This window comes from Dromaius novaehollandiae, chromosome 20 (genome assembly GCF_036370855.1).
Source record: "Dromaius novaehollandiae isolate bDroNov1 chromosome 20, bDroNov1.hap1, whole genome shotgun sequence".
NCBI lineage: Eukaryota > Metazoa > Chordata > Aves > Casuariiformes > Dromaiidae > Dromaius > Dromaius novaehollandiae.
The window spans coordinates 4,726,187-4,748,665 of record NC_088117.1 but is presented as its reverse complement, the minus strand read 5'-3'; the positions used below and the strand labels follow the sequence as shown (position 1 = coordinate 4,748,665).

General features: G+C 43.3%; 1 protein-coding gene across 5 annotated transcripts in view; it reads left to right on the top strand.

Moving 5' to 3' along the window:
* Window positions 1–22,479, top strand: part of TNC (tenascin C) — a 106,555-nt gene that overhangs the window by 48,158 nt on the left and 35,918 nt on the right. For all 5 annotated transcript variants that reach the window (XM_026113848.2, XM_026113847.2, XM_026113849.2 and 2 more), the window contains 9 exons: window positions 9,353–9,950; window positions 11,342–12,748; window positions 14,518–14,781; window positions 15,649–15,764; window positions 15,858–16,014; window positions 16,626–16,895; window positions 18,060–18,245; window positions 18,989–19,078; window positions 19,307–19,570. In XM_026113848.2, the coding sequence (XP_025969633.2) occupies window positions 9,488–9,950; window positions 11,342–12,748; window positions 14,518–14,781; window positions 15,649–15,764; window positions 15,858–16,014; window positions 16,626–16,895; window positions 18,060–18,245; window positions 18,989–19,078; window positions 19,307–19,570 (3,217 nt within the window). In that variant the 5' untranslated portion in view covers window positions 9,353–9,487. The remainder of the gene's footprint in view (window positions 1–9,352; window positions 9,951–11,341; window positions 12,749–14,517; window positions 14,782–15,648; window positions 15,765–15,857; window positions 16,015–16,625; window positions 16,896–18,059; window positions 18,246–18,988; window positions 19,079–19,306; window positions 19,571–22,479) is intronic.

The following is a 22,479-nucleotide window of genomic DNA, read 5'->3' as shown; positions in this document are numbered from 1 at the left end:
TTATTTAATTTCCTCCATCGGTGGCTGGCCTCTGGAATGGCTCCAAAGGAACCACTGAGTTTACTGTATAAATAATTACATAGGCATAGCCTTAACAAGAGTATCTTATACCCATCAGCCCTGAACAGCATGGTAGTTGTTTCAGAGCTGTTATAACCAGAGTATACAATTTCCAAAGGCATCGCTCTTCTCCTTTTCACCACCAATCTTGTCTAGCGTCTGTTTGTAGCCTGTTTAGAAGGTGCCTATGATTAACCTCCTTGGTAAAAACTGTAGCTACTTGGCTATTCGTGTTTATATTAGAGGAGGCCAGGGCTTCAGTGTGTGAGCTGGTGTGTGCATGCATTAAGAGACAACCTCTGCCACAAAGACCTTAAAATTTAAGCAGAAAATTTGTGGGAGAAGAGAGTCTTTTACACAGTGAGTGAACTGAGGACTCTCTCTAGAGGTATGGTTGGAAGTTTCAAAGGGATTAAGCAATTTCAGTTATTTGCACCTTGTATAGGATGTGGATTTCCCATAGACTTTTTAGGAATCAAGATCTTAATTGGCTTGGCTAAGCTTATTCCAGAAATTGGGAACAATCTCAAGTCTCCCAAGTGCCAGTGCAGTGCCGTTTCCACACTCCTGGCATTCCTCCGAATTGCTGCTCCTTAGGTGCAGCAGCAGTATGTTCAGACAGGATTTCTTTAGGTTTCTCATCATCAGCCATGGAATTCCTAAGAAACATAAATCAAAAAAGTCTTTAGGACTCTGAAACTGAAAGGCACCGCTTGGTTGTTGAGTTCAGTATCCTGTTATTGCAGGCACCTCCTCACATAATCTCTTTTTCACTTCTGTTTAGTTATTGCAAATTTTCATCAGTCATTTTCTACCAACTGTATCTCTGCCAGTTGACTTCATTTTTCATTTCTTATGGTTATTGCTCATTATATCTAATACTTTATTGATCAAAAGTGTTACTGATACTGGAAGGAGACCACCTCTGATCTCTGAACTTTTGCTCTGCTTTGAAAAACAGCCAAACCCATTGTTTGGTTTGGAAACATATGTTCTCTCTCTCAGATATTGAACAAGGATAGGGCCTAGAGAGAGTTTCTATGGCTAAGAATACGAAACTGTTGAAGCAAAGCAGTTTATAATGGAATAATCATGCTAATTTAACTCAAAATAGTCACTGTACAACAGAAGATTTAGTCTCTCATGGGGATCCTTTTATGTTTATCACTCAGAATTTACCATAGCTCTTTCACGTTTTTTATGGATGTTGGCTTCAGTGGGTTAATTTTTTCTCCCTTTGTGGTGCTGTCATGCTGATGCCTTTGAAATATGAGCCTTTGCTAAATTCTAAATTGTACACAAAGCAATTAATTAAATTTCCTTCCAAAACAGCCTTGGCAAAGTCCTGTCTATATGCTGCTTTTCAGCCAAGGTAGAATGGGAGGAGACTAAAATGAATCCAAATGGTTTCATGTAAGGATGACGTACAGTAGTATCTGTGAACCAGAAACAGTACAGCTTCCCCAAAGTAGAAATGCCATTAAGAGCTGAAGCCAAAGATGAAAAATTAACTAAAGTAAAGAGTTCGAGATTAGCTGAGTGATATTTAATGCAGGACCTCAGGGGTTGGATGGGGCAAAAAAAGTATGTGCATCTGTTTTTACTGCTAGTCTTCGATACAGTCTGAGGTATAAATCTGAATGCAATTCAGATGATCATAGGACTGCCTGCAGGGTTCATTTATAGTACTCTACAATTTGTTTTGTTTATATTAGTAAGTACTGCGGCATGGACGAAGCACTCAAATTGCCATTTTGAAAGTGGCATGTTCTTGAACTGCACCATCAAAATGGACGATGCATGCATTCTGCACATTAAAATCCAATCTGTGAGTGCTCAGAAATCAATCATGAATTAACTGTGCAGATCAGCTCCCGTCTCTGCATGCAAAATGGCCATATTTATAAGTGTTCTCGGTCCCAGGAAGGGGGCTCCTTGTAAATATGCAGTGCCAGAACTAGATGAAACACAGATGGCTTCAGGATGTATCCAGAGCTCCTAATAGTGGAAACTTACCCACATCACACACAAACTGCCAGTTTGCCCTTAAATAATAAAGGTTTTAAGTTATAAAGGCAGAATTAAGAAGAGGAAAGTATGATATCGAGGTCTGGTGCTGGGAGGTGCGGAGAAAGACAGAAGCATGGGCGTGTGGTTGAGCGACTGATGGGACTCCAGAAACCTGGATCCTACTTCCAGCTTCGTCAGTCTTGTCCTGGGTAAAATGCTTGGGCCTAGATCCAGAGGCTTCTATGGGTTTAGGTGTCTCGAGCGTGGACTGTCTGTGCTTCACTTTTTTGTACTTAAAATAGAGGAATAAGGCTTAGCTTGTTTGCTATGATTATAAAACCTTTGGAGAAAAGGCTTTCTACCACTCCTACAGTGCATAGGAGCGCCACGGGGCCCTCTTTTTGGAGTTATGAATAACTCTGAATCACTTCTGTAATGGAAAGTGGATTTTGGTACCTATACCTTGTAGCTTTAGATCTTTGTTTCTCTAGTTAAATGAGTATTTTTCAAAGCTTCCTTCCCAGCTGTTTGCCTTCTGGCTCTTTCTCCCTGCAATTATCCCAGAGGGTGCTTTCTCCCTCTTTCTCACTGTTGTTGGACATCCACAGACAGCAAGATCCTTTCAGTAAGTGCTTTTCTTTCCTTTTAACTTTCAGGAATTAGTTCAGTGTGCAGATCTGCAGGTATGTGGAAAAGGCATTCAAATCTGGGCCGTTGCATTTAGCATTTATAAAACGGGAGTCACTGGGTCTGGATCCATAGTTTTTTGGGAGTTTTCCAGATTTGGGATTTCTTTTCAGTTTTGAAAAAAAAGCATAAATACCACCTTACAGAAACATAGAGATGTTATAGAAATCCCTAGAATACATACAGGACAGTTTTCTGCATGAACTGACTGTGGGGATGGGTGTGAAATTATTTAGATAAAAATTAGAAGCAAGTCCTCACTGTGTAACTCAGAAACTGGATGGATTACAGTGTATCGCACTGTATTTTATCTGATTCAAGGAACTGGTTTCTTTCTTTCTTCCCTGATAGTTGTGATCCTGTTTTCCCCTCTTCATGCAGTTGATTTAAGACTTTGAAGAAAAATGGTGGATTGTGAGGTTTTTTCCCCTTGGAAGCTCATGGTCCAAGGTACTATTCATATCTGTGGAGTCTGATGGGCGTTGAACCAATTGCAAAATTTCTTCGCACACACCTTCTTTTTACTCTTGAATCTGTAAGCCTCAGAGAACCCCTTGGATTTTCTGAATTATTATAGAAACAGCCTCCTTAAAAATCATTCCCCTTAGAATGACTGCTGTGTAAATAAAGAAAAAGATGCAATGATTTGGCTTTGGTCTTTTCTTCAAGCTGCTGGAAGGATTCAGTGCTGATGGTTTAGGACTATAATGAATTTTAGCTCTCCACTGTGATTTAATGCAGTTTGACCTACACCAAGTTTCCCTGCTGATTCCTTTGGCCTGTTGGATTTGGAAATGGAAAGAAAATGATTTTCTGTAGGTGTGAATGTATGGAAACAGCAATGAAAGATGATGAGGTCGCAACTGTTCGTGTTTTGGCCTGCTGTGTCAAAACCGTCAGTCCCCCCATTATTTGAAAATATTTCAGTATACTTCAGACTTAGTCCATCTGTGCTTGAGAAGAAGTCTAGAGCCTCAAGAGTCGCGTGGTCTTGGCAAAGCTCTATTATTAGCACTTTTTCTTTAAAAGGTTACATCTTTTGAAGCCCTTCCTTGTAAAAATCCACTCTGGCAGCCAGCTTTCATTTATTAATCTTCTGTAATGGTACTGCTGGTATTGCTTGTAGAAAATGCACAACGTAGTTTCTTCTGTTAACAAATCACAGAAAGCCATTTTGAGATTAGCAATTAAACCTAAAAATGCTCCATTTTGTGTTTTCAGTAGAGGACTCTGACTCTGCTCCAGCTGAGTCTTCCTCTCTGACAGAATCTAGCCCTTTACTTCTACTTTCCAGATTTTAACAAGATCTGTTTGAATCCGGTATATGCTAAAAACATTTGATGCATTCCTGCTGGGATGTTGGAAATATCTGTTTGGGTAGGATTGTTTTCATTTTTTCCACTCTTTTTAATCCTGCCTTCTTTAAGGCTAATTTCCAAGTCCTGACATGTAGAAGGTGTCTGAGCAGATCTAATCAGCCTTCTGCCTTCTCTAAGGAAGGACAGCAAGAGATATTTTTTTAACACCTCCATTTCTTCATTCTTGCAATCTGTTTTGATTAAAATCACACAAGGTTCTCATTTGCATATTTATCACTTCCCATGCCCATAAGTCATCTCACAGCTCTGCCACTGCTGAATTTACAAGGGAGATCAGAGTGGTACACCAGAATTGTCAGCTAGGCAAACATTAATTTTGTTTCTCACTCCTTATGGTTTCCAACAAATATATCTTTGAGGGAGCAAAATATTCATAGATTTTCTTTGCTTAGCATTCCCTGGGAGTCAGGACTCCAGGGCTGTTTTCAAGGTTGATTGAAAATTTACTATTAAGAGGAAACAAATTTCTAATTAAATGGAAAGATCCTGAAACAGTTCTGATGTCATTTAGGAAAACAAAGTGAAAGAAAAAAAAATTGTCAACAAAAAAATAACTGTAACATTTTCTCAGCTTTTGACAACCAGAATGTGATGTGCATGCAGACCCTCAGATGAAAGAGGTTGCAGGGGAAATGAAAATTATTCCTTTTCTTTGTGCCATTGAAAATCCATCTTACTTCCACCATGTGTTATTAAGAGTATCTCTTGCTAATGATCGTGTTTTTAAGGAGTGTTTGTCTAGGAGCGGTCTCTTTTTTTCTCTTTGGATAACATCTAACATTTACAGCTAGTGTTTATATAAGACAAGGGCATATTTTCTTCTAAAACCCTTTCTGGGTCAGGTGGTACTGTGCCATGATTAGCCTCTTACATTTTTTAAACAGGCCAAAGAAACTCTAGAGTCAATATTAACATGTCCAGAGCCAGCCAAGATACAGGAGTGCAGTGGCGACAGCAAGTTTAGGCCACGGCTGGGATGAAAAAACGTGCATTATCTTTATGCTCTTGTGACTGCAGCTGGTGGGCATTTTCACAGCCTCTAGCAGGGCAAAATGCTGGGTCTGCACAGTGTTCCTGCCTCACAGCTCGCATGGGAGCCTTGCTTTTCTCTGTTGCATTAAAAACCAGGGTCCAGGTCATATCCTCTGCTCTGTAGAAAAATATTCCTGCTTGTAACTTACTTAATTCCTCCAGCATTTGTCTAAGGTTAGAACAGTGTGGTGCTGAGGCAGTAGCATAGACTGTGGCAGTATCTAGACAAGCCTGTGTCTTACGCCTTCACTAAAAATCAATTTTGCTTGCAGAGATTCCAAGCTTTCTACACTGCTGCTGCTCCAGTGGCCAAGCTGTTGCCAGACACCCTCTTCCCACGTCCTTTAGTACAGAGAGCACTTTTCTCAGAGAGAGATTGACATCTTTAACCCAGACATCTAGAACAAGATTTTCAGACATACCACTTTATGAGTTTGTGCTGCAAAGGAGAGCTTGCACAATTAAGAAAAAAAATACATTTATGATGATAGCTGGTGTGTCCAGAGTTTGCAGTAAGGGCTTCCTTGCACAGCCTGTAGCTGCATGAGCTGTACTTAGCTGGGTAAGGCTACCTACAGATTCTTGGAAGAAAAGGTGTGCACAGTGGGTCTCAGATGACTCTGAGAGATACCCCTACGAATTTGTTTTTTATCCAGTGCCAGTACCCAACTCAGTGAGTGACATGACTGCAGATTCAGCCCAGCAGGAAGCTGAACACTCCTGACCTAGGAAAATTAAGATGGATGTGAGAGAACACAGCACCTTCTGTTATTATTTGTATTGTGATTGTGCCTAAGGGAACAGGCATAAGCTCCCCAGTGCAAGATGCTGTGCAAAGAAAGGCTTAAAAGAAAATCTTTGTCCAATGATCCAAGAGGGTAATAACAATAGGAAGATGCTAATGATCAGATGGGAGAACAGGAGCAACCAGACTTCATTGTTCTGTGTTATAAGCAGAAGGTTTTGCAGACCAACCACAAAACCACTGACAAGGTTTTTGAAGCAGTTGCATTGCAGTGAGGATGGTAGGAAGATATAAGAGGGGCACAATTTGCAGGGAGGGATAATACTTCTTATTAGACAAATTGCTTGTTAAAAGTGGACACATTCTAGGAGACATGCCCCAAGCACCACCCAGCTCCTTTTGTATACATCACAGCGAGGCCAAGCTCATGATGAGAAAGGTCATCTTCTTTTGCAAAGTCTTGCTGCAAGGCTGTTAGGTGCCTGTAATTAAAAACAATCCAGCAGCTGATGTCTGCAAAGAAAATACAGAGAGGATGTCTCCAATAGGTGGTATGTCTGCTGCTTTTGAATACAATCTAATGGGGAAGGGAAGAAGATGGGGAAAAGTGAAGGAACAAAGTCTGACAATTGCTGTCACTTCCATCTCTCTCTAGAAAGATCTGCTCCTGGGTGGTCCTTCATGTCCTGAGTTGTTGTGTAGATATGTTTGAGGGATGGGCGTTGGAGAGAAGGATGTCATCTTTGTAGTTCCAGCCAAAAATATGGCTAATGTATAAATAATTGTACGAAGGTGTTCTGTTCTGTAGATCTCAAATCTAGCACTGGAGCTCAGCTTATCAAGCTGGGTCCTTGGCAGATCTGATGAAAAACACCTGATCTGAATTAGTTCAGACATTGCATTCTGTGTCAAAACACATAGGTCACATATCAGACCCTGGGAAATGCTTCTTCCAGACCACTCTTCATAAACTTCAAAAGGATGTTAGCCAAGATACATTAAGTCTTCCGGTATCATCTGTAGGTTGAGAGTTTTGGCTGATGCTAACGTGATGAATATCCCGTAAAATTAAGGGTGTTCGTGTGGCAGGTTTTGCATTTTCCAGGCATGGTCCAGAATTGCAGTTTGTACTGTCATAAAATGATATGTAAACTCACAGCAGTCAGCGGAAAAACCACCAGCAACTTTCTTGGTTTGGACCCGGCCCATATTCTTGTAGGCTGGGATTTACAAAAGCCATAAGGAAACTGATGCTCAACTTTCGCTGAAATTCAGTGAGAATTAGATGCACAGCTGCCTCCAGTTTCTTCCATTTACCACTGGTGATGCATCTGTCAAGGAGCCTATCCCTTAAATAACTAGTTGAGGATTAGGCAGCAATTTTACTATATAACCTTGTCTCAGGGTGAGAGGTATATGGAAATCTCAGTGCATGGAAGGCAATTTGCAAACCCCAAATGGGAGTGCTTGAAAAATAAATCTCACTTCAAAAACTGTCTTGAGTGCATTTCCTGAACTGCAACTCTATTGAGGGATTGAGCTGAGCCACAAACGAGACTTGGACCATATCCTTTTCTGTTGCTCTTTATTAGCTTCCTTGTGATCTCTTCTGGTGCAGGCAAGGATTGCAGATGGATTTGAAGAAACAGCGTAAGTGTTAGGAATGACTAAGAGCTGAATGCTTCTCCATGACAAGCAAAAAGCATCTACTGCTGCTTGTTTACTTCTGATTTATTTCCCTATAAAAAGGAGGTGAAGTTCACCCTTTGTGAGCTCCATGTTGTCTACACAGAAGATTAACTTCAGTAAAGTGCCTGTATTACTGTCATTCTTTTACAAAAGCAGCTGAGATAGCATGGGAAAAAATGATCCCTACACTTTATGAGAAGCAGAAGGATAGGGGAAGCTAGTTTACCATCTGACAAATGTGTTATCATCAAAACTGTGGTGTTTAGAGAGAAAATTGCTGTTTTCTTCATTACTGGAACATAAAAAAGCTTGTAACCAGTGAAAGCCGAGTCACTGACCTAATTGTTTAACCAAGCTTTTCTGGGAGTAGAAAGAAAAACAAACGTTAAGATGACATTTATTAAGTGTGCTTGTTTAGTCTGTCCATTAGCTGCTTTTGGTTCTCATTCTGCTTGCTGAAGGGCTGATTCTGTGTGGAAGTCAATAGATGTCTTTCAGTCTTACTCTTTGCTCCCCTGACTCATATCATTTGAAATGAAGGGGTATGGATTGAGGAGGAAGGGGAAATATTGAAGCTAATTAACAAGAGAGACTTTTAGGAAGAGCTGTTACAACCCAGCCAGGTGCTTGTGACCGTAAGGGGATATTGTGTTATAGCTGATGAAAGATCGGATCCTGGGAAGTGTTGCCTAATGAAAGGGCTAATTGGTTGCTAAAAAGGCTTTTTCACACCTGTATCAATGTAAAGCTTTCCCTTTCTCTTGAAGGACTTAGGTGATCAAAGGATTTCTTCTCCTTTTCTCCCTCTCCTCTTTTTCTTTTTATTCTTAATTCTGGTAATATTTCCCTTCCTGCCCACCTGCCTGCTCTCTTATCCTTTCAAGTTTGCTATAGCACACTATGGTTCAACAGATTTCCTGTATTTGGACTGATATTTCTTACAGTATGTTACCCTTGTTGGAGCCTCATCTGGGGTAATCTGCTGTGTCTGATTACTTTTATGCTAAAATATTGCCAGACATGATGTGGACACTGACTGCTGAACCCTGAGCCTGCAGCGTCCTTCGGAAAGCTCCATTTATCTTCCTGCTGCGGGCAAATTATCTTTACAGTGAACCTATTATTGGCTATAAGCTCTGGAGTTCAGGTTCCCAAGCAAATTAAATTAAAGCATTTGGAAAAGGACTGCAGTGGGCTTAGTGGTGCTGATATGCCTTTTGATAGTGTCTCAAATGTCTCAAATGATCTAACTTTTCTTAGCCTGCAAGCAGTGGAGTAATGGGGGAGGGGAATGCAGGCTTCTAACAATATCTGCATAATAAAAGAACATACATTTTGTCTTTGTGTATTTTTTGTTGTAGGCCCCTGCTCTGAGGCCTGTATCTCTATCTGAAAATAGTGTTTTTGCATGAGGTGAGACTCCACAGGCTGCCTTGCCCCAGGCTTCTGTTTGAGACAGTTCAACTTTCCTTACACCATTATACTTGCTCTAAACTGGAAGTAATAGTAGTTTCTTTCAAGATTGGTGTTTTGTGAGTTTTTGTTCACAAACATGCTAAAATCCTGGAGGATAAGGTGCTGCACTGCTGTGGTTGAAGTGCAAGTTCAGTAAGCTTGGATCAAGTGAGATTGTATATTGAGTAGCACCTCAGCCAGGTTCCTTCAGGACATGGGCACACGCAGATCTGCAGATGTTTTGTTGGGTGGTGCAGCTGCTGTTCATCTCTTACAGGGCTTCTTGTTGTTTTAGGCAACAACCGTACCAGAAGAGGAAAGGAAAGGAAATCCAATTTCGCTTGAACTGGCTCTCCAATTTCAGCTCCAGACTACAAAGACCAAATAGAAATAAGAGTCCATCAGCTTTCAGAAGGAACCGAACGCCACAATGGGACTCCCCACCCAGGTGCTGGCCTGTGTGATCTTAGCTTCGTTACACCAGCATGCCAGCGGTGGACTCATCAAGCGAATTATCCGGCAGAAGCGGGAGACTGGGCTAAACGTGACCTTGCCAGAAGATAATCAGCCCGTGGTTTTTAACCACGTCTACAACATTAAATTACCTGTTGGCTCCCTTTGCTCTGTGGACCTGGATTCAGCTAGCGGCGATGCGGACTTGAAGACGGAGATGGAGCCAGTGAAGCATTACGAGGAGCGCACGGTTAACGAGGAGAACCAGATTGTCTTCACACACCGGATCAACATTCCCCGCCGGGCTTGTGGCTGTGCTGCTGCTCCAGACATTAAGGATCTGCTGAGCAGGCTAGAGGAGCTGGAGGGGCTGGTATCCTCCCTACGAGAGCAGTGTGCCAGCAGCGCTGGGTGCTGTCCCAGCGCCCAAACAGCAGAAGGTAAAGCAGCTGGGGGAGCTGCTCTCCGGGAAACGCTCGTGCTGGCTGCAGCCCTTATTTAGAATAGATACTACAATCTGTTTCAAGAATGAGCAAAAGTCAACCTGTTAAATTTGAAACGTAATCAAAATTGGGAATGTGTTTGGCCAGCTTGCAAGATGTGTTCATTCACAGTTTCGCAGTTTAATGCATCTGTGGATCAGAGCTCTGCCTGAGCACTGGTCGGTCACACTATTGCTGCAGCACTGAGCATGTATGGTGCTTGGGCAAGGTGACAGTCGGTGTCAGAGCTAAGATTAAAACTCACACAGTCCAAGCTCTTGGCTCTGCATTTGTCGCCTTGAATAGGCTGCCAGTGTAACTATTTTTGTTTCCAATTTTTCTTTAATAGAGACCAATAAAAATACAGCAAGACATAGACTATAGATAAATACTAGTGAGAACAAATCATTTGAGAGAGAAAAATATAGTATTCTTCCTGCTATTTTTTAAGCTGAGATAAGAGACTGGTCGTGTAAGAGAGAAAGCAGATATCTTCTCAGTAGTAATCTGTCCCCCTGAGCACAGAACCGGTTTCAGTGCCAATGATACAACATACTGCCCGGCTTTTTATGTTTTGGAGTGAATTGGTGAATAATGCTTCATGGTGCATGCTCTCATGAAGCTGTCAGCAAAGCTGCTCCATCAGTGGAAAAGGGTTTTGAGAAGGGCAGACAAATCCAACATGCTAATTTGCCAAGTAGTTGGCAGGGGCTCTTCCCTGTCAGTAGTGTGAATTAAAGTGTTCCTGGTAAATTAAATCTCATAAGAAAAAGGAGGAGGTATTTAGGTTCAAAAGCTTTGGCAAATCTCTAAAGAGACGTGTCCTGCAGGGATCTGGGAAAATCAGACCCCTTTTAGGTAGCTCCAGTAAGGGACCCAAAGGCTGAATATCTCCTGGTTGCTTTAGAAATGTTATCCTGTTTGTTATAGTTTCTCACTGTACAGTTTTTCTCAAACTTTTGTTGGACTTGTTTGGGCCTGGCAGAAGGAGCAAAGAGATGAAGTGCAAGAAACTGTTTTCTGAGCACTGGTGGTACAGCGCATAACAACAGATTTGTAAATCTTTGTAACACTTTTGGATACACCTCCAAGCCCCCTGGACTGAAACGGGCATTGTATCCAATTATCACAGGCACATTTCTGCCACCAGGAGCATTTTTATTTTTCGGAGGGAAGATTTAACAGCAGGCACCGTGACCTGTGGCTGGCTGTCCTTACTGTTCAGCAAAGGCATTACTCCATGTAACGGTGCCCCACGCGGCATGGTGGGGATGGAGCCTGTATGTTGCACTGCTCTGACACAAACCAGAGCCGATGGGGATAACGGGTCTTCTGATTCATTGGTACAGGTCGCCTGGACACGACACCCTATTGCGGTGGACATGGGAACTACAGCACCGAGATCTGTGGCTGCATTTGTGAGCCTGGCTGGAAAGGCCCCAACTGCTCCGAACCCAACTGCCCGCGCAACTGCTTGAACAGGGGCCAGTGCGTCCATGGCAAGTGCATCTGTGTGGAAGGCTTCACTGGTGAGGACTGTGGCCAGGCCACCTGCCCCTCGGACTGTAACGACCAAGGCAAGTGCATCGATGGGGTTTGCGTGTGCTTTGAGGGGTACACGGGCGCAGACTGCAGCGAGGAGCTCTGCCCCGAGGGGTGCGGCGCGCATGGGAAGTGTGTGAGCGGGCAGTGCGTGTGCGACGAGGGCTTCACCGGCGATGACTGCAGCGAGCCTCTCTGCCCCAACAACTGCAACAACCGCGGGCGCTGCGTGGACAACGAGTGCGTCTGTGACGAGGGCTACACTGGTGAAGACTGCAGTGAGCTCATCTGCCCCAACGACTGCTTCGACCGCGGGCGCTGTGTCAATGGGACCTGCTTCTGCGAGGAGGGCTACACCGGGGAGGACTGTGGGGAGCTGACTTGCCCCAACAATTGCAACAACAACGGTCGCTGCGAGAACGGGCTGTGCGTCTGCCACGAGGGCTTCGTGGGGGACGACTGCAGTGAAAAGAGGTGCCCAAAAGACTGCAACAACCGTGGGCGCTGCATCAACGGGCAGTGCGTGTGCCACGAGGGCTACCTGGGCGACGACTGCGGAGAGCTGCGGTGCCCCAACGACTGCCACAACCGCGGGCGCTGCGTCAACGGGCAGTGCATGTGCGACGAGGGATTCATCGGGGAAGACTGCGGTGAGCGGGCTTGCCCCAGTGACTGCCACAACCGCGGGCGTTGCGTCAACGGGCAGTGCGTGTGCGACGAGGGATTCATCGGGGATGACTGTGGCGAACTGCGGTGCCCCAACGATTGCAACAACCATGGGCGCTGTGTCAACGGGCAGTGTGTATGCGACGAGGGGTACACGGGGGAAGACTGCGGGGAGCTGCGGTGCCCTGAAGACTGCCACAACCGAGGCCAATGTGTAGAGGGGCAGTGTGTGTGCGACAATGGCTTCACTGGGGACGACTGTGGTGAGCTGGCCTGCCCCAACAACTGCAACCACCGTGGGCGCTGCGTCAACGGGCAGTGCGTGTGCGAGGAAGGGTTCACAGGAGAGGACTGCGGCCAACGGCGCTGCCCCAATGACTGCCATGGCCGGGGCCGCTGTGTCGATGGACGGTGCGTGTGTGAGGAAGGCTTTGTCGGGGACGACTGCCGTGAACGCTCCTGCCCCAACAACTGCAACAGTGCGGGACGCTGTGTTGAGGGACAGTGTATCTGTGAGGATGGCTACATGGGGAACGACTGTTCTGATGGTAGGTTGTAATGTTTGTTTCAACCCACTTCCCTTGGGTAATCTCTGCGTTCATCCGGCAGTGGAGGAGGCTCTATGAACCTTTCTATGTAGCTGGACCTTGGTTCCACTTTATCATAGTCCAAACAGCTGAATCAGTGGAGTTGCAGCACCCAGAGCAAGGTCTTGGCCTCCCTTAACTTGTCAGGGCTATATAGGGTAGCCTTGCTGGTGTCTTTTGGTGGCCAGCAAACTGATAATGGTAGTGCAATCAGTTTGTTATCTCCAAGCTTGCTCACAATATCACTGGAACTGTAGCTAGTGCTGGCTGGGGATTTGTCACCATTACCTTTTAGTTTCTCATAACACCTCTTTACGCTAAGAAGATGCATCCCCCCCAAAAAACATTCTGACTGTGGAGAAGGAGATGAATGCAGAATCTTCTTACTAGGTTCTCAGCAATATTAGTCGAAAGAATGCAGAGAGAATTTATACTGAAAAATAAGGCTCTGCAGGAATGAAGTAATGTGGAAAATGAACTTCAGGGAATGAATAGCCTGGGTATCAAATGTTTCTGACAGCCAGTTTCTGGTTCCCATTCCAGTGCCAGACTGGTACAAAAGGGATCTGCATTTAAGGTACCATCGCTATTGTAGGAGCAGGAAACAAAACACGCGGCACCGACAGTATACACTAACAGGCTCCAAGGGCTCAGTGGTTTTGCTTTGAAGGTAGATCCCTCTGAGCCGGAACCCTTGTGGAGTCAGCGGGTGTAATGGAGGCAAGGCAAACTCATAAAATAACTTCACCCTATCTGACTCATCAGTACGAGGCAGCGTCACAATAGGATGGCCAGATGTTCCAGGCATTATAGTGCAAGCTTCCAGGGTTACTGGGGCCTTGGCTATCTCTCAGCTGGTCAGATGGATTTTTCTAAATAAAGCAAAATTTGATTATGTTTTTAAAAATGTTTTCTTACTCATACTGTTGGGTTGGGCAAAGCTTGGAGTAAAATTACAGAATCGGCTGGAGTGGAAACCTAGCTATAAAGCCACATGCTTAGTTTCCCAGTACCACTGACTCTATAGAAGTTGATAGAAAATTTTGGCAGCTAGATAATGACAGATATTACACTATGAAGGAGATAGTTTTCTTTAGGAGATCCCTGAGGAGCAATTTTGGGACTGAAGTCTTTGTAGAGTAATCAAGGAGTACTTTGAGGGTGGGAACATTATAAAAGATAATGAATACCCTTGAAAAGAAATTCCCATATTTTATCTCCTCCTGCTGGAAGATTCCCAAGCCACATTTTGTGCTCTCTGTGTGCAAATGTGGAGTAATTCACTGGAAGTATTTAGAAAAATAATCACGTTTTATTTCGCTTTGGAAAATCCATGCAATTCTGTATATGCAAAGCCCAGGACTTTCAGCTATAAAATCGTGTGTTGCTGGCAGTTCACTTAAATTGCTGAATCCCTAAGGAGCCTGCTAGAGTAGTCACCTGCATCAGTCTTGTACATTAGCCACCAGAAGAGGAGCTAGAACACAATGAGCTATAGGTTGCGTGTGAGTGTGAGAGCAGAAATTGGCCTGTGGCTTTTGGAAATGTCTGTAGTCTTCATCACTTGAACATTCCTTTCTTCAATTGGCTAATTTGTGTGACATGGCTTCTCCATTCCCTATTCGTTAGACGATTCTTATAAAGTCCTGGAGAAATGTGAAACTGGGTAAGCCGTTCCTTCTTAAGCCTTGAAAAGCTCTTAGCAGTTTCTTTTGTTTTCCCCTTCCCAGTGTCTCCTCCAACTGAGCTGACTGTGACAAACATAACAGATAAGACCGTAAATCTGGAATGGAAGCATGAGAACCTAGTCAATGAGTATCTTGTCACCTACGTCCCTACCAGCAGTGGTGGCCTAGATCTGCAGTTCACCGTGCCAGGAAATGAGACATCTGCCACTATTCATGAACTGGAGCCCGGTGTGGAATACTTTATCCGTGTCTTTGCAATCCTTAAAAACAAGAGGAGTATTCCAGTCAGTGCCAGGGTAGCAACATGTGAGTTTAATGTTCCCTGTATTCACCCATTTATCTGTGTTTGTAGTGTGTATTTGTTTGTATACTTTCTTTGAGAGTTTCTTTCTATTGTATTTTTTATTTTCAATTCATCTTCTCTTCCGGACCAAGACAGTCATCTTCACTTTCATTTTCTATACTATTCCAATACCGAAGACCTCGTTAAAACTACAGTTCACTAGCTCTTCTGGTCAGTGCAGTGCCTCCCAATGAATATCATAGAGTCCTTGTGAATTAAGACCCTCAGTTTTTTCATAATAAGGTACATTTTTAAACTTTGGTAATGCTTCCTAAAATAATATGAAAATATAGCAGCATGTGAACAAAGCAATATGCAAACATTTGGATTCAAAGTGTTTTAACCAAAATGGAGATTATGTTTGTGTTTTGCATCTTCGCTGTGTCTTACAACATCTTACTTTCCCTGCGCTGGCTATCTGCTTGTTCATCTTTTTTTTTTATATTGTGCACATCACAGTGGTATCTAAACATCTCAGCCTCAAAAGATATCCATTGACTTCTGTTACTGCAGTCATTTTTAGACACCTGGGGCAGGATTCATCTCATCTAACTTGACGTGTCCATACAAGGCTTCTTTACAGATAAAGGGAAAAAATAGACATTTCTAGGGCACAATTCATTTTACTCTAAGGTGGTATCTAAAATAGGTCAGGGGAATGTCACTTCAAAGGCAGATTAACTGGCTGTGAAGAGAGTCTGAACATCTCAGATACAGGTCGCTACACTGTGGATATTTATAGCTATGGAAAGAGGTCCCAATGCCAGTGCCCTCATTCCTTTGTGGGAGATCATTGCTCATGTAGTTATCCCCTTTTTTCTCTGTCACAGACCTGCCTGCTCCGGAAGGTCTGAAATTCAAATCTGTCAGAGAAACATCCGTCCAGGTGGAGTGGGATCCTCTGAACATTTCATTTGATGGATGGGAGCTGATCTTCCGTAATATGGTAAGGAAGCAGTGTTTCTTGCATAGAGGCCATATGCAAGTGAAGGATCCTGTGCTTCCTGTATTTGTGTTAACTAATTGTTCTGTGTTACAGAAAAAGGAGGATAATGGAGATATAACCAGCAGCTTGAAAAGGCCAGAAACATCATATATGCAGCCAGGTTTGGCACCAGGGCAGCAGTATAATGTATCCCTTCATATAGTGAAAAACAATACCAGAGGACCAGGACTGTCAAGGGTGATAACCACAAGTAAGCACAACCTGATATTTGGTGTAGCACAACCAATAAAACAACTGCTATTTGGTGTAGTCTGTGGAAATTTAAACAAAGAAAAAGCCAAGTTATATACTGTATCTCCCAAGGAAGGAAAGGAAGCACTGAAGCTGCTAATAAAAAAGCATAAGGAGAAATTAATTCCTTTCCCAATTACCTGACTGAAGAGGAAAGGAAATTTGTCTTTATCTAGAAGGTAGGTAGCAGTATGCACTTGGTCCTTGTTCAAAAGGTACATCAACAGGAATGAGAATTCCTGTCATCTTGGCAGTGATTATATGGAGAAGTTATTTAGGAGAAATAGATTTTGTTGTGCAGATGGAGAAACTCCAAGGGTTTCCACTCATCTTTGCTTTGGCAACTTCTGATATTAATGAATTTTGATGAATTAGCTTCTGATGACTGGTTCCATTTGGCGCTTTTTCTTACATAGCTAAAGAAAGAAAGTAAATGAGTAAATGATAAGCTTCAGCTGGTAGGAACTGCTCACTTTTGCCCTGATTCAGCAATTCGAAGTCCTGATTATGTTTCATCTTTCTGGTGAGATTCCTTGAAAAAAAAATCGCATTTTTCTCTCTTTGTAACAGAGCTTGATGCCCCTAGCCAGATAGAGGCAAAAGACGTCACGGATACCACAGCTCTGATCACGTGGTCCAAACCCTTGGCTGAAATCGAAGGCATAGAGCTCACCTACGGCCCCAAGGATGTTCCAGGGGACAGGACAACCATTGACCTCTCTGAGGACGAAAACCAATATTCTCTCGGAAACCTGAAGCCACACACGGAGTATGAAGTGATGCTCATCTCTCGGCGAGGGGACATGGAAAGCGATCCCATGAAAGAAGTCTTTGTCACAGGTAAGAGGCTTGGATACCAGGCCAAATTTCTGGGAGGGTAGTGCAATTGCCACCAGTGTTCCTGTGCTGTTTGCAACATGTGACTTAAGCTAATAGTTACGGCATTGGCACAGAACCACCTCTGTTACAGAGATATATGGAAGTGGAGATTGTTTTCCTGTGTGTCTTTGTGACTTTAAAAGTGAGACTCCCGTTTTGCTGGGACTCTCACACCAAAATATTTAGACCCTCGTGTCTCTAAATGTCTTTTGAAAATGGAAATTACGGTATTAGGTCACTTGGAAGCTTTTGGTCATCTTATGCTAAATCCCTACTCTGGGATACAGAGTTCCTCTAGGTTATTGCCCGTTTGCTGAGCTAAACACCTTCTGTGGTTCCTGCTCCTACAAAATCTAAAACCTGAGCAGCAATATTATTTCTGTTTGCCTAAATCCAAAACAGATTAGCAGAGAACTTTGCTCTTTCTCCTTCCTGTGTTCTGGCAATGTTTGCTGTCTTTTTTTCTAAATTGAGTTTGCGCCTTAGTGATCCTGGGAGTGTTTTATGAAAAAGGTGGGTCCTTTAGCATGTTGTCAAAGTTTGGATGCATTAATGGAGCTGAGTAAATGGAACATGGAGAATTACCTCCCTTTTCACCCCCAAATGTAGTTGTTCCTCGAGATTGGGATTGAAGTATGTTATAGGAGTGAACAGCGAAATCCCATTGAATTTCTACATAATATTCACCTTACTTTTTGAAACCTAGAGTTCCCTTCAGCCATGATTGGAAGGTGTTTGCTGAACAGAAATTCTGGAGTTGGTCAATTCTGTTTTCTTAGAGATCTTTTTCCATTGGAAAATTGAGTTATTTATAAAGGAAAAAGAAGATTTTCATCCAAATATATTTTTCCACAAGCATTTTATATTCTGTAAGAAAAAAGAATTACTGACATTAAAAATGCTATTTTTGTTTCGGGAGGTAGAAGTTGAACTTCTTCCACTGAATTTTTCCCAAAACAGTTCTAGTGAACTCTCCACTTTATGCCAAAAGAAATTTGCTTGACGTAGTTAAAGACTTTAACGTAGCAGTATTATAAGCGAGGAAACTTAATATCAGGTTTTTGGATCATTCTCATCTTCTAAAAAATACTGTCATAAGAGAATGATTCTTTTTTTCTTTTGCAGACTTGGATGCTCCAAAGAACCTGAAGCGGGTGTCACAGACAGACAGTAGCATTACTTTGGAGTGGAAGAACAGCCATGCAAATATCGATAACTACAGGATTAAGTTTGCTCCCATCTCTGGTGGAGACCATGCTGAGGTCACAGTGCCAAAGGGCAACCAGGCAACAACCAAAGCTACACTCACAGGTAGGAGGATTGAGAGGTTATTAATGTCACGCTGCTGTCATAGCCCTAGTGCAAAAAGGTGTAGTGAAAAAAATGCCCTTTCGGTCATTAGATCTGAGAGGTTAAAGGAAGGTTACACATTTTGAGTACAAGCAGTTAAATTAAAATACATATAATGTTTATTTGCACACCTGCAGATGGATGACTAGACAGCAAAAGGTGTCTAATCATTTCACTTTCATGTGCGGCTCTGAGTCCCACTAGTCACTTCCTTGAGTTTTTAGGTACCTATATCTCTTTGTGGGAATGGTTTCCTATCTCTGAGTTCAAGACACTTCTGCATGGGCTAATGAAGGTATTTACTGATGCCAGCTTGCAGCTTTTCTGTGTGCATGCAAGTTGTCTTACCTGCCTGCAAGGCTAGATAGTTGGAATTTCTCCATTTAATGTGGATGTCTGTACCCTTTTCCTGAGTTGAAGTACCTACACTGCAAGCTCTTGAAAGTGGAATCTGTCTCTGATTATGTATTTGCACAGTGTCTAGCATGCAATCTTAGTCAGCCATAATCCTTATCGTCTGGTATGTCCATGGAAAAAGATGCATTCACTTCAGATGTGCTGGAGAGTAAATGAAACCTCGATTCTCCGCTTACACAGGAAGGAATATATCTAATCTTACATACTTTCAGGCTTCCTTATTTAAATAAATGCCATTCAGCATCTCCGATGGACAGGGACTCATACCTCTTCTCCTTATCTCTCAGGTTTGAGGCCTGGAACTGAATATGGCATTGGAGTGACAGCAGTGAGACAGGACAGGGAAAGTGCTCCTGCTACCATTAATTCTGGGACTGGTGAGTAGCTTGTTCCTTCTTTGTGCTCTGGAGGAAGCAGTAAGTCAGCTGGAGCCTCTACTTAGGTCATGCAGCAGGACTTCAGAGGCACAGAAGGGCAGATGAGACTCTGAGCTGTCACTACACACATAGTATAAATGCTCCTCTGTCTGCAGGTGCCTGAAAGACTGTCCCAGTGCAGGTCAGAGACCCTGCTTAACATCTCAACTTTGCCTTTTTAACCTGTAGATCTTGATAACCCCAAGGACTTGGAAGTCAGCGACCCCACTGAAACAACCCTGTCCCTCCGCTGGAGAAGACCAGTGGCTAAGTTTGATCGTTACCGCCTCAGTTATGTTAGCCCCTCTGGAAGTAAGAACGAAGTGGAGGTCCCCATGGACAGCACCTCTTTTATCCTGCGAGGGTTGGAGGCAGGGACAGAATACACCATCAGTCTGGTGGCAGAGAAGGGCAGACACAAAAGCAAACCCACAACTGTCAAGGGTTCGACTGGTGAGTAACAGCTTTTGGTAGGTGCCATGCATCAGGTCATTGGGCAATGACTGGCCCAAGCACAGCTTCACCTGATTCTGTAAGTCATGTCTGGGGAACAGCTCAAAGACATCAGCTGCCTGCAGAGGCCTGATTTATCTGTCTAGCATGATAGGCTTATTGAGGGAAAGCTGTGTATTTCCCTTACTACTGTGTTTAACTCCATGTTGTCAGGAGTTTCTTGCTGTCATTTGAGAAGACTTGTAAACAGTACAGCTGTTTGTCCTGCAGGAAATGCAGTCCTCATCCTTTGTTTTAAAAGGGACTGCTTTTTTTGTGCATTATAACTTATTTTGTTTTCTACAGCCAAAAACAAAGAGCAAGAACAACCAGAATATGTTTAACATGGTTTATTCCTGCCTTATGACTTCTCTTCACAGTATGCCTCCATCCATCAACTTCAGCAGAGTCAGCAGGGCTCTGCTTTCCCCCTTTTCATTTTTTTCATCCAAGAGCAGAGGAAAGCTAACATCACAAATCTGGTCACAGTCACTGTTTCCATTGGATACTGTGACTGTTACGTTTGTCTACAAAGAAAGGTCCATTTCAGCCATCTCTATTTGCACAAACTATTCTTTACTTAACTGGAATCAATGGGTTACTTGTTGAATAAGGTTTTATTTTTTGTGCATTTTTTTCACCCAAAGTTTTTTGCATATAGTTGATGTCTTCATATAGAGCATAAGTGAGTCCTGAATCTTCAGGTACCTTCAGGCTAAATACTGTGAGGCAAAGCCTCAGTTGCTGTCTCTCAGCAGAGCCAGTGAAATCAGAATGAGTGGGGTTAGAATGTTTGTCTTTATTGCATTGTATAATATATACTTACTATAACCTTTTCCCTCCAAGATCGCCTATGAGGTAAACACATGACAGAAGTGGATTTTACAAATTAATACTTGTATACAACTGAACTGGTCAAAACCAGTTTCATATTCCATAGTAGTGTTCATGCCAGTAGTGCCTATGAATGCCTTATAGTCAGGTAATTTAGTTCAGACGAGAGTTATATGGTATGGTGTAAACAACGGAATGCCATCAGTACTGAGTTACTTGTTTGGTGCATAAGTCAGGCCAGTGTCCAATGTGGGGAGAATTTAGAAAGTCTTGAGGCACACACGTACAAAAGGAAGATGAAGTTTTAAGTGGTGGGAGTGAGCAGGCTTTAATTTTTCCACGGTTATTCTTTCCCCCTTGTTTGAAGACTAAGTAGTCTCACAAAAGTACATGTAAAGGGTGAAACGGTGTAAACAACATGCTGTGGAATTTCACAGTCTGGTCTTTCCAGCACCAGCTTCTGAAGTCCCACAAGGTGCCTTCTTTTTCCTTGTGATTCTTTTTTTAAAATATATTTATTTGGCCACTGTATTTGTTTTAAATCTTTGCTCAGAGCAACCAGTAAACAAAGAATTCTCTGCAACGCTTCCTGAAAGTCAACAGCAGTAGTTGACATAACCTGTCTCTGTGACCTTCCTCCTGTGTAGGAATGGGCATATCCAAACATATGAGCATCAGGAGGCAGAAGTGGCCTGTAAGCCTGTGGAGTATAAGACAAGAGGTCACTTCAGTTTACCTTTTCCTCAATCCATCTCATCCGTGTTCCCCGTACTTGGGAGGTCCTCAAGTCCTCAGGCTGCGCCAAACAAGCTTGTTGTTTTACCCTCTCTTGCAGAGCTGTAGGGGACCTCGGATCCATCTCACTGCTGCAGAGAGTGCTTGGAGCAGCAAGGGAGAGAGAGGAACTGATTAAAGTGGAAGGTGTCAGGAGCATAGCTAGGACTGGACTAGCTCTTGGTGAATGCAGGGAGGAGATAGTCCTGCCATGTTAGTCCTGCCTTGCTGAACAAAGGAGCCAGGTACTCCAGGAGGGCTGAGAGTATCTCCTTTCAGAGTTTCTTTTGCTTCTCCAGATTCCCAGTATTTGGTCTTATGTTCTTCCCAGTGTCTTGATGGTTCAGTCAGGTTTCTCTGCCTGCAGATATCCAGGAGATTCAGGGCTTTTGCTTCTCACACATTGTTTTTATTTGTCTGCACAGTGAATTTTCCGTCACTGAGAATGGGGCTTCTTCAAGCCCCAGAGCTGAAGATGTTCTGTTGGTGCCTTCTCACCCACCTCACATTCTCCCTGTTATCTTTTTATGTGCGTCAGCTCTCCACACATAGATGGTCAAAACTTTCAGAGCCCATGAACCTCTAGCAAAGAACATGTCATGATATCTTCCATACTGCAGGATAGCAGCCTTCTAGTGCTTCTGTCTTTTCATATGGAAGAAGTGTAGCTCAAGTGACAAAGCTTTTTTGTTCTGATGTCCATGAATCTTCATTCAAGGGATGGTAACAATCGTAAAGTGCTCGGTTTGCTGAATGTTGTTTTGTGTTGTTGAAAAGGAAAGATTGAATATTTCACACTGCCATTTGCTTGTTTGTTTCTTTGTAGCTCCACATAGTCTAACCCTAATGCAGGCAATGACTCCTGACCCAGAGGAGCTTTCTGGCTCTGGGAGCTTTGTTGCTCCAGAGGCCTCAGGGCTGCTGGAGGATGCACTGAGGGACCTGGTGGTCTCCAGGGTAACAGACCACAGCTTTAGTGTCTCATGGTATGCGAATGCAGGAGTCTACAGTAGTTTTGTGGTGGAGTACAAGGAAGTGTCGCTGGCAGCTGTGCCCCCTGCAGAAATCTTCCTGCCCAGAGAATCCTTAGGTGCTGTGATTGAAGGCCTCCAAGCTAACACTTCCTATAAAATCAAGGTGTATGGATTGGCTGGAGAACAGCGCTCCCCTCCTCTGGAAGCTGTGGCTACAACAGGTACCTCTTTTCTATTATTAACTAAGATATCATGAACCAGGTACCGCTTACCTGTTAGAGGTCCCAC